At 39.9% G+C, this 12,659-nt stretch overlaps 1 protein-coding gene and 1 long non-coding RNA gene across 5 annotated transcripts in view; one reads left to right on the top strand and one right to left on the bottom strand.

The window, feature by feature from the left end:
- The window catches only part of Stmp1 (short transmembrane mitochondrial protein 1), a 201,240-nt gene extending 192,223 nt beyond the window's left edge, over window positions 1-9,017 (bottom strand). For all 4 annotated transcript variants that reach the window (XM_087205900.1, XM_087205899.1, XM_021263641.2 and 1 more), the window contains exon 1: window positions 8,886-9,017. In XM_087205900.1, coding sequence (XP_087062026.1) covers window positions 8,886-8,900 — 15 coding nt within the window. In that variant the 5' untranslated portion in view covers window positions 8,901-9,017. The remainder of the gene's footprint in view (window positions 1-8,885) is intronic.
- Window positions 8,998-12,659, top strand: part of LOC147829398 (uncharacterized) — a 29,756-nt gene continuing 26,094 nt past the window's right edge. The window contains exons 1-2 of the long non-coding RNA XR_015449116.1: window positions 8,998-9,381; window positions 12,031-12,205. This is a non-coding gene — a long non-coding RNA (uncharacterized LOC147829398). The remainder of the gene's footprint in view (window positions 9,382-12,030; window positions 12,206-12,659) is intronic.

The raw sequence follows: 12,659 nt of genomic DNA, 5'->3' as shown, positions 1-12,659 counted from the left end.
GAAGCTTAGACAGGAAGATCACCAGGCATTCAAAGCAGCCTGGGCTACATAGTGAGTTCAATACCAGACTATAAACCACATAGGAAGACCCTGTCTCAAAAAAAAGTAATGCATTTGATTACAAAGTGCTATCCAGGCCCTGCTAGCATCAAGTTATATATAGCTTATTGTAAAATCTGAAAGAAATCTGATTTCCCAAATATATCCACACCTAAAGATTTTAAGGGATAACAGACTGCTGTATACTAAAATTAAGTTCATATTCAGCCCTGTGAAAGGACTAAATACAGTCTCTGTCCTTAGATATACAGGAAGAAAAGCTACACATAAACACAAAAGCCACGGGATCCTGAATATTCCAGATACTCCAAAACCAGAACTAGGTCATGCATTAAGGGACAGAATGAATGACAGAGAAGGAGTTGTTTTAAGAACTATGCCTGAAAGAGAGGCATATCACAAGCTGTTTAAAGGCTCTGAAGATGTTGTTAAAATTTAAACTGTGAAAAGAACTGAGAAGGGAACCGAACACAGAGAAACAAGATACAAGACAGGAAAGATAGGATGACTAGAATAAAAGAAATAGGCCAGATTAGAAAAGAAGACTTTTGGTCAGGAATGGAGAGAAATATACCTGGAGAGCTGGGCAGGACTAGCTGATGCACTTTAAAAAGCAAGGAAAGAGCCAAGCACGGTGGCTCACACAGTTGGGAGGCTGAGGCAGGAAGATCACTGTGAGTTCAAGGCCAGCCTGGGCTACAGAGCGAGATCCTATCTTAAAACAAACAAAAAAAACAAAACAAAAAAAGAATTTCCTTCTGGGGCAATAATGGTCTGGAGCTACTGAGTAATATTCAACTGCAGAGATATGATGAAACCACTGCTTTAGAAGCACTCGCCCAAGTAGGTGTACCCAAACAAGGCTGAGAAAGTACAGAGTAAAGACAGACCCCACATCAGAGTGGTGCCATATAGGACAGACAGTAAGCAAATGTGAATATGATAAAAATAAATGGAGTAGAGAATCCAGGAATACATCTTCACATTTACAGTCAAGTGACTGGCAATAGGAGTGTTAAGATAGCCAATGCAGAAAGAAATGGGTGGTGGGAAACTAGCTATCCACATGCAACAGAATAAAGCTGGACCTCTATGTCACATCAAATACAAAAACTAACTCAAATGGACCAGAAAGCTAAAACTATAAGACAGAAAAAAGAACACAGGAGTGAATCTTCATGGCTTGGGGTTAGGAAATGGTTTTCTTAAATATAACACCAAAAATACAAGAAACATCAAACAAAAAAAATAGACATTAGGCTTTATCAAAATTAAAAATGTGCTTCAAAGAATAACATCAAGAAAAAGGCCATATACCAGGATAAAATATTTGCAAGTAATGTATCTAAAGTATTTGTATCCAGAATAAAGAACTCTTACAATTAAATGATAAAAGGACAAATAACTCAATTTAAAAACTGAGCTAAAGATGTACAAGGATTTCTCCAAAGAAGATACAAATGGTAGACAAGCACATGAAAAGATGCTCAACATCATCAGTCACTGTGGAAAGACAAATCAAAACCATAACAAGGTACCATGTCACACCAACCCACTAGGATGGCTTTAATTTAAAAAAACAAACTGGTAAGGATATGGAGACACTGAAATCTTTATTCCTGCTGAATGGAAATGCAAAATGGTACAGCTACTCTGGAAGCTAAGCTAGCTGTTTTCCTCAAAGCTGAGTACTGCATTATCATATGATGCAGCAATTCTACTCAGGGTATATTCCCAGAAAAACTGAAACACACAACCCCCGAAAAACCTGTACATGAAATTTCTAGCTGGATTTTTCCTAAGAGCCCAAAGGTGAAAACAACACAACTGTCCATCAACTGGTGAAACAATTAACAAAATGTGGTATATCCACATGACGTAATATTAGCTATAAAAAGGAAGGAAACAATGATTCATGCTACAATATAGATGAACACATTACTGTCTGAGTCCATTTAAAGGAAATATCCAGAATAGCCAATTGCACAGACACAGACAATTGGTGGTTGTCCAGCATTAGGGGAGAGGGGAATGAGAAACGAATGTTAATGTGTACAGAGTTTCTTTTTAAGACATTATATACAAAGTGAAATGGTGGTGGCTGCAAGGTCTATGAACATATTAAAAACCACTTTAAGTGGGTGAATTATACCCCAAAGTGTAAAAATCACTAGTATTTGGAAACATGTCAGCTATGCAGGATGAAACTGAGGAAATCAAAGATAACTTCAAGATGAATGCTTTCTTAAAAATCCAGAATTATCAGAAGTAAGAAGGGAGGACCAGGGCCTGGGATTTAGCTCAGTGGTTCCACTGCCTGCCTCATAAGCCCAAGGTCCCAAGTTCGATCCCCAGTACCAAAAAAAAAAAAAAAAAGGAGGACTGAACAGGTAAACAGTTGGCCCGGTGTAGTGGTGCATGCCTATAGTCTCAGCACTCAGGAGGCTGAGGCAGGAGGATCTCTACTAATTCAAAGCCAGCCTGAGTTACATAGGCAAAAAAACAAAAAAAGATAAAACAGTTGGCTTTGCAAGACAGCTTTAGGCAAACCATTGTCATTCTTTTTTTTTTTTTTTTGGTACCAGGATTGAACTCAGGACCTTGTGCTTTCGAGGCAGGTACCGGAACCACTGAGCTAAATCCTCAGCCCTTTAGTCACTCTTTTTATGTATAAAAGCACATGAGCTCATTAGTCACGATATTTTACTAACATAAAAATAGTATTAACTCTTAAAAAGTACAAAGCCAACTCCAGAGCAAACTGAACTCCTCTCATCATCTGCCTAACCCCTTCTCTACTCAAAAATTTGTTATGTCCAAAGATCACCAAATAAAGCTACAATGTTTATCTTGGAAAGGCTCCTGGTTGACAATAACCCAAGTATCTGACAAGTCTCAACTATGACTCATCAAATCATACTTTCAAAAATGACACACCCAAATTTAAATTACTGCCAAGGGCTTAAGAAATCTAAAAATAATCTCATTTTATTTACCAAATATACCTACAACTAATACTCAAAAGGATACCTAAAAATGATTTATGGTCTGAGGTGAAAAAAATCTACCCACTGATATTTACATGAAAAGTAAACATTTTAAACTGATAGTTTTATTTCTCAATTTTAGACTTAGCTAAAGAAGCAGTCAGAAAAATCTCCACATTCCAAGGAGGAACACACACACACACAAAAATACCATTTTTTTGTGCCTCAATTTTTAAATTTGGTGTTGAAAACATCATCAAATGTGTTTAACAACTGCTTCAAGTGGTAATAAAACCCACATTCTATACATTAAAACAAAAATCTGCTAATGATATAATCTATATTCCTTCTCACAGAGAAGCACATTTTAAAGGGTTAAGTGAAGATTTTTATTCAATAGTCTTTCTTAGAAAATGAGTGAAAAAGAAAGAAAAAGCATTTCCTTCTTTAATTGAGCCAGTAACTAGACAGTCATGAAAACCAGTAACACTCTGGAAAAAGGTACACTTTCCAGAGAGAACTGCTTTGCCTGTTCTCAAGGAAGCTGATACAAATATTCAGATATCTTAAGACCAAAAAGGTAAGAGGAAAAAAGAGGAAGACCTAAAACTACAAACAATCATCCCTTGCTACCCACAGGATTGGTGCCAGGACCCTCACAAATACCAAAATCTCCAGGTGCTCAGTCCTTTCTTATAAAATGCCACAGGAACCTACATATATCCTTCCATACACTTTATTTATTTTTTTTTTTAAGGGGCTTTTTTTTTTTTTTGGTCTTTTTTTTCACTTTTCTTTTTTGGTACCAGGAATTGAACCCAGGGCCTCACATTTGCCCGGCAGGTGCTGCGCCGCTGAGCTCAATCCCCGGCCCCCTCCCATATACTTTAAATTATCTCTGGAGTATTTATATCTATTACAATGCAAATGCTATGGAAATAGTCAAACTGCTGTATTATTTAGGAATAGTGATAAGAAAGAAAATCTGTATTTTGTTTCACAGTGGACCCTTGACTTATGAACTCAAGTTGGTTTTAAGTCAAGACTATTTTTCCCACAAGAAATAATGGAAACACCCATAATGCATTCCAAATCTCCTAAAGCACCCCTTAACTAACCTTTTAATAATAAAAAAGGGTTGTAAAATGTGCGTAATTTACCAGAATCACCAATAATTTTCCTAGTGCATTCCCCAAAAAGTTATAAAATGTGCCTCGTTTACCAGAAACAACAATTTCATACTGTTCTCACCATTCAAGTTGACGTCTTTAGCTTTCAGGAAAGGAGGATGCAATGGAAGGTGGTTACTGCTGCTTGGAAGGAGAGTCCCATTCCATAAGAATATCAGGAATCTGGCTCTCTGGTTTCCTTTCTCTCCTTGAGAGAGTCTGTAGCCCACTAGGACCTGCTTCTGGCTCACGAAGTCTCAACCTCTTCAGAACAAAAAACTGATCTAAGGTTGTTTGTCTGCCTTTTCTTTAACACTGTTCTCTAGTATGATATGACATTGTCATTAAGCAAGCGAATGCAACAATTGGCTTTTTCTGTCTGGATGGGTCTTCTCTACAAATGTTTGTAGCTCTGTGCATTTTTTTAGGATTTCCTTTATTTCAGAAGAACTTTGCTGCATTGACTGTTGATACTCCCCCTCCTCTTCAGAAAGCTCCTCAGCTGCCATTCTTTGTTGCTGAGCCAGAAGTTCCCTGTAGATAATTTCTCTGAATGTTTCTCCACCAGTTCTTCAACATCATCACCGTCTAACCTGTAAGCCTATGGACTCTGCTATAGTAATAATGTTATCAACCACAGGGACTGAGCCAGGCTCCTCTATACAGCCTTCAAAGTCACTCTCCTGTATAATTTTAGGCCACACTTTCTTAGGCTAATGGCCTGACATTTTTTTCTCTTCCTGGGTAATGTTTGTTCTCTTCGGCAATTTCTTCCAGAAAAGGACAGTTTTCTCACTGTTGAAAATTTAATGAGAGCAAATGCCATTTCTCTGTGACATCATTTCAAAGTGGTGTATGTAATTTTCAGCAGCCCTTTTATCAGCATTGGCTGCTTCACCATGCCTAGTTAATGCTATGAACCCCAGTTCTCACTTTAAAATTGTGAAATCACCCCTTACTGCCATGAAAGGTTTCACCATTATCACTCGTAGATGGATTATCCTTTATGAGATAGCCCTACCTTTTTCACAATTACAGACTCAGACAGGCTATAACCTGCCATCTGCCATTTATCCACACTGATAATAGCCTTTCTACCTTGTCTTATCACTGTTAATGGTGACTTACTAATTTGAGTAACACCTTTAGCAACACTAGCTTCCTTACACGAATCTTTTCTCTGTAAGATTGAGATGGATTTTGATATGCTGCACATATTTGCGAGATCAGTCACATGAATGCCACTCTCATATTTCTCCACAATTTCCTTCTTTTTTTCAACTGAGATTGCTTTCTTCTTTAGTTTCTTTTTTGGCTTTTGTGGGGCCATTTTGATTGCAGTAATCATAGTGATTACATAAAACACTGACCATAATCACATCCACAAACCTACACATCTGGACTCGGACTAATGCTTACCTATGTTTGCATACACTTTTCTGGTGTCAAGAGTCTTTGTTTACAACCATTCAAGTGGCTGGCATTTGGGTTGTAACTCAGGACTGGTTGTAAATTAAAACTAAAATTCTAGTTGTAACCCAAGTTGATCATATGTGCAGCTGGTCGTAACTCGAGGGTCCACTGTATTTTCAATCCACAGTTGACTGAATTTGCAGATGTGGAGTGCAGATATGGAAATATCTACTGTAAATTAAATTAATCACAAAGTAGTGACTAAGTGCCTTTTATGTCCCCAAACTAAGGCCCTTAGTGTAGATCAGCATATTAACTGAACTAGAACTAATATGAACTGAACTAATAGAATTGAACTAGAACTAATATGGATCAGCACATTAACATGCATATTAACAGCATATTAACTGAACTAGAGAACCTAAAATAACCTTCCAATTCAAAACCTAAATCCTACATCAGCTACCACAGTGCAGCTAGTATGACAGGTGGGGTGAAAAGTACCCATTCTGTGAAGTTACCAAAGGGAAGAGAGCTTTGCATAATGAACAAGTCTTAAGATGGCTTAAAATAACATTTATCAAATACATACCATATGTAAGGTAATATTCTCCTTATAAAGCAGGTATTATCACTGCCCAGTAATATATTAAGAAAATGAGGCACAAAGCCATTAAGGGATTTGCCTAAGATTGCACAATAGATAAACTTATGTGCCAGGCCCAAAGCAGGTAAATGACATAAAGAATGAAAGAAAGAAATCAAAGATTATGTCATCCTTTCAAGTTTAGGAGATTCAGAGGAGGGGCAGAAAGAAATTAGGTAGGGGTAGAGACTGGGAAGAAGAAATAATGGGTCCAAACATGTTCAGTTGTTGGATGATAACCAGGGAACTGGAGCCCCAAGTAGTTTTGGAAGCTGTCACAAAGAGGTATAAATTGACAGTGTGACTAACAACACAGTCACTTGGGCTAGGATGGGATGGAGGGGGGTCAAGAACTGAGCCTTGAGCAACACTGTAACCAGGAGAAGGGAAAACTGACCAGTAAAAACAGGAGAGATTAGATACACCCGTTTCCCAAGGCCCCACTAGGGCCAGTCACCTTACCCAGCTCAAGCTTTTCCTTAAAAAGTAGTTTTGCCACATTATAACATTAATGTCTGTGTAACAGTACCAGACACGGGATCCAAAAGCCAAACCAAGAGGGATTAAAAATAAGGGGGTCATGTACCAAGTGCCACTGACCTTAAGAGGTAAGAGGAGTAACAAAGGGCAACAGTAGCAGTGCCACAGGTACTACACAAATCCCCTTTCCTTGGAAAGCTCTCTTAAAACAACTGTAGTTATGCTATAAACAAGCTATTGAAATAGGAATGAAGGGCAAATATTTTAATCCAAGGAAAAAGGACAATGAAAGAAAGGAATATACAAGCATACAGTCAAGAGCAGTGGATCCAGTGATGCTCATCTTATAGGGCTCAAAAAGTGTGATGACAGGCTTAACTTGCTACTGTCACCCCTTCCAAACCTCTGTCACATGCCCTTCTAAGTAAGCTAATCCTCCCTTCTGAGAAGAATCAAAATCAGACTTCAGTGACACCTTACAAAAGAGAACATGAACAATATCTGAATCCTGAGTAAGTGCCAATGCTTTTAAGCATTTAATGGATTAACTTCTCTCTTTTCTTTTTGGTACCAGGCATCGAACTCGGGTCCTTGTGTTTGTGCAGCAGGTGGCGAAATCACTGAGCTAAATCCCTGGCCCTTAACTTCTCTTTTTAATTCTCACAACAAAACCATGAGGTGAGTTCCTATTTTCAGATGTGGAAACTGAAGCACAGAAAATTGAAATAACCTGCCCCCAAAACACAAATTTTCATAACCAAATAATGAGAATAACAATACTTACTACACGTATATTGTTATCTTTAAATTATTTAGTACAAAACATAAACCAAAAAGATTCTTACAAAAAAGAAATAGGTAACAACACAAACTTTCTTTTCAACAAAGATGGAGTACTACACTGCCATAAAGAAAGATAAACTTGAGGCATCCATAGGTAAATGGATGCAACTTGAGAACATAAAGTGAAATAAGTCAGACACCAACACACAAGCTCAGATATCACAGTTTCTCTATTATGAGAAACACTAACACACACACACACACACACACGCAAACGCAAACAGCAAAACAAAAGAGACAAATAGGAAGTAGGAAGTTCAAATACTTCCCCAAATTACATATTCCATTGTTTAAAAAAAATACTGCAATATATATGCTAATTTGTTTCGGTATCTCTTAAAATGCTGAAAATTTTGTGAATTCTCAAATCTCAAATATAAATCATATATATAGCAATAGTCCCAAATAAATTCATTCTGCAAAAACATTTAAAAGGTTAACTAAATGAATGTCCTCTCAGTTTATCAATGAGCAAAAGATGTACTAGTAGGGTGCTCAATTATATCATCTTACACCTGGGGTCTGATACTGCTTTTAACTAAGAGTTTCCTACAAGTAACGATCATAATTACTCCTAAAATCTAGTTAGGACTCTGAAGAAACTCCCAGAGGGAAAAGAGCAGCAATGTCTTCATTAGGCAGTTTATGTCAAGGAAATTTAACCATCAATCTCTGTTTCAAAAGGACATGTGGGAAAGCAACTCATTCCTAGAGCACCAGGTCTCCACTGACCACCTGAAAGATAGTATCTGCCTCATTAGAGGTTGAAAGCGTCAAGTTTTTGAACTGCACAATAATTTGGTAGAAAAAATTCCAATGGAAATGGTAAGTCCAGTGGAATACTCACTAGGCAATTATGGAAATACATTGAGTTTGCCAGAAAAGGGGTTTTTAACTCGAGAAGCCATGAGAAATAATCTTACGCTAACACTCATTTTCCTTAAAAAAAAAAAAAAAAAAAAGCCACCACCACCACCAACCAAAAAACACCATTTGGTAAAAACTTTTTTGTCTGACTCTGCCACTCTGAAAGGTCCCACGAGGGCGCCCATCCCTCGCTGACCGGCGAGGTGGCAGAGGCAGTTGCAGTTTGTCGCTGGCCCTCAGACCTGGGAGCCACGGCAGCCGTCTGCGGCCCGGGGCTCTCGCTGGGTCACTGGGGCGCACAGCGCGGGGTGCGACGCACTCGCCCGACCCCTCCACGTCACAAGAACCTGTACGTCTGCAGATAAACACTGACGAGGGGCACGGAGGAGGCACAAGAGAGCCCCACAGGGCTCCACTCACCAGGAACTGGAGCATGTTGGCGGGGAGAGCCAAGGAGGAGCCCAGGGCCGCCACAGCTACTGGAGTCGCTCCAGCTACCTACAGGGCGCGAAGGCGGAAGCGGCCGCCGTGAGCTTCCGGGTCACCCCCCCCATTCCCATGACCGGAAGCGGCTCTTGGTGCCGTGGCGCCCCCTGGCGCAGCGCTCCGGTGTCGTCGCCTGAGCCCGGCCGGCTAGCGGCAAGGTACAGGCCTGGCTGGGCAGCTTTGCGCATCAATCTGTGTTATTCCAAGACTCTCGATGATTCTGCTGCACAATTAGGTTTAGGGCTCTCTGGCCCAGAAGACGGGATGAGCAGCGGGTCGCATCCCTGAGTGCGCAACTGAATCGCCTGGGAACTTTTGCATTGCCAATCCTCGCTAGTCCCACGAGGACTACGAAGGAAAAGGAGCGGGCTGTATTTTTCAAAAGCTCCAGGAGCGTGATGTGCGGCTGAGTCGAAGACCCATGGTAGAGGTCAGATGCTTGCTTAATTGCTAGGATAGAGGCCTCTGGTGTGTGTCTGGCACAACTAGGTCCTAGTCCTGATGGTCTTGCACCGCCTGGTAGCCTTGAGCAGCAACCTAACCTCTCTAAAGCTCGGTTTCTGCCACTGTGAAGGGGCTGCACACCAGATAGCAAACTGTTGTGGGAACCAGTTCAATTGAAGAATTGGTTCAGACAGCAGCTCTGCCTGGGGGCCTCTCCCAGCTCCCCTTTTACCACAAAGCTGCCTGCCCCAATCACACTGCTGGCCACCTCCTGCTCCTAGTCTTATAAAGTCTCTCAAAATGCCCCCCTACACACACACACACACACACACACACACCCACCCCCGATACCACCCTCTCTCTTTACTGCCCCCCTCCCGAATTCACTTATCTACTAATTTACTATGAGCAGAAATCTGGCTTCAAATAATAGAAAACTAAATCATATTAGCTTAAACCAAGTGGGAATGGACTATATGGATACGGTGGACAAAGACGGGGTACAGGAAAGCTGCAAGAATTTAAACAGCATATTCTGTATTCCTGTTTTCTGCATACATTTGCTCTATTGCTTCTATCTGATGAACTGACAAACTACAGAGATCTGTATGATCTCAGGTTGTAGGAAAAGTTTAGATAAAATATGATAAAACTTGGCACCCACCAAATTGGTAAAAATGTGAAAAGCAGGATAGATGGAAGTGTTATCAACAGTGTGGATAAACAGGACTTTTCACTCTTTGGGTCAGAGTACACTGCAACTTTTTCACAAAGAAACAATTTCTGGCGAAATAAGAGATTTAAGCTCCAAGGCAAGATTTCCATTTCTAGTGGTATTACCCAGAGAAGCCTGCTTACGTGATGTATGTCTTCCCCAAGGAGATATGTACACTAATCATCGTTTCAGTGTACAAAATACTGGGAAGCTAAATGTCTCCCAGTCCACTGGTAGTCCGGGTATAAGTTAGGCTATTTGTACGATGGGATACTGTCACTGTTCAATAATCATAATAAATGATCATGAAAAGTTATCAAAAACACAATGTTGTGCCAGGCATGCTGGTGAATGAATACCTGCCATAACAGCATTCAGGAGGCTGAGACAGGAGGGTCGTGAGTTCAAGGTCAGCTTGGGCTATAGTGAGACCCTGTCTCAAAAAATAAAAACAAAAAATACAATATTGAATGGAAAAGCAACCTGTAAATTGCTTCATACAGTAAAGACACATAGGAAGATTGTGTGCAAGACAACACGACTGAATGCTTGTGAATACACACGTAAGCAAAGGAAGCAGAAAACACGTATGTAGTGAGAGCTGTGAGTGGAGAGGGGGCTCAAGTTCCTGACAGTGGTGATCTCTGGGGCTGAGGGGAGTAGGGAAGTGGGTAAGAGTTCCCGGGGGTCTCAGTGGAATCTGTTTCTTTTCACAAAAAACCAAGACCTGGAGCAAATGCAGTAATTTTAAGATTTGATGAAATTAGGTTTGACATGAAAGTAGAGTATCTGCAAGTTTATTATATTATTATTTGGTTTTGGTTTGTGTTTTTTTTTTGGTACCTGGAATCGAAATCAGGACCTTGCTCTTGACAGGCAGGTGCTGATTTTATTACTTGTATGATTGAAACAAAACATGATTTTTCAAATATTTTAAGAGAAATGACTAAAGCAATGGTGGAAAGGTTTTCTGGGAATGAGAGATTCATTCTCCAAGTACCACCCCACAGATTACTTACTGGATTGGGAGACAGATAACCTTTAAGTCATAATGCCAAGAGCACCTTGACCAAGTGTTCGGTCACAGCATCATGAAACACACTGCTGCGCACCTCCTGATAGGAGACCGAGAGCGCAGTATCACCTCTACAGTTCAACTGCGACCAAAAGTGTAAACATTGAATCTAATCCAATAAATAAGATACGGAAGCTTCTTAAAATCAGCTAGAATGTCACCCTCACCCCCCAAATAAAAGGGGGCAAGGAACTATTTGAGAATAAAGATGAAGAAAGAGGTAACTAAATGTAATGATTCTTGATGGAATCCTAGGTTTTAAAAAAGTTCTAAAGTACATTTTTGAGACAGTTGAAGAAATTTGGTATAGATGGGATATTAGAAAATTTTATTATTTTATCAATGTCTTAAATGTGACTGTTTTGTTGTTAGGAAAGAAGCTATGCTTATTCTTACAGAAATAGGATTAGAGTGCCATGGAGATTACAACCTAAGGAAGAAAAATAGTACACGTTCACATCTAAAAAGATAAAGCAGTGTGCAAACTGTTAGCAGTTGCTATCTAGGTGAAAAGTAGATATATATGGTTTCATTATACTTTGCTTTCAGTTCTTCTGAAGATCCCAAATTCCTCAGTTAGGGAAACAACAAATATTCAGAAAAGGCTAGGTTGTGTATTAACAGCCTGTATAGCACAGATAAGAAATGTATCAATTTATCCAAACTATCGTGATGACTACCAAGAGGGAATATACCTCCTGATTTCCCAACCTCAACAAACTGATCAATTCAGTTAAAATCCTACATTTATTTAGTATTTTTGAGGAATGGGTAAGATAAGCCTTTCAATGCTAAAATTTTGAGTCTCTAAAACTTGGTTTTCTCTTCTTTTTGCCTTGCTGAAGAGCCTCTGAAGTACCTAACACCTCTCCATGCCCAGGTAAAGATATCAGGCCAAGTCATCTACCGTCAGACAGCACTTCCGGTCAGCAGGCACAGCACTCCTCCCATGTGCCTCGGCACTGCCCCAGCTTCCAATCCAGTCAGCTGCACTTTTGGAAGAAATTATGGGAAAACAAGGTAATTGTGTTTAGTAAATCCAAAATTCTTAGTTCCAAATTTGGCTAAAATTTTCTCTGGAAGACTTTACACCACAGGTTTATAAAGTTTGGGCTCTGTGGGAGGGTTTTTTGATTATTGCTCAGTTGGAGCCCATATCCTGGCTAAGATTACTCCCTGTGGGCTGGGGGTGCAGCTCAGGGCCAGAGCACTTGCCCAGACTGCATGAGACCCTGGGTTTGATCCCCAGAACTGTAAACAAAACAAAAAATGTTTGCTGTAGGCTCAAGTAGTGGAGCATCAGGCACAAGGACTCTATTTTGGATCCAATTACATCTTCGTTCATTTCCCTCCAAGACATCTATTTGCTGACAGGATGCTCTCCAGCCAGACTGTTTATAACTAGTAGGCAGTGAACTAATTTCAAAACATAACAGTGATAAAACCTGTTTTAAAAGATGCTTAAAAACCATGG

Source organism: Heterocephalus glaber, unplaced genomic scaffold (assembly GCF_053883595.1).
Source record: "Heterocephalus glaber isolate CG9 unplaced genomic scaffold, H.glaber_assembly_v1.0 deba00000621, whole genome shotgun sequence".
NCBI classification, from domain to species: domain Eukaryota; kingdom Metazoa; phylum Chordata; class Mammalia; order Rodentia; family Bathyergidae; genus Heterocephalus; species Heterocephalus glaber.
This window is presented reverse-complemented; position numbering and strand designations above follow the sequence as displayed.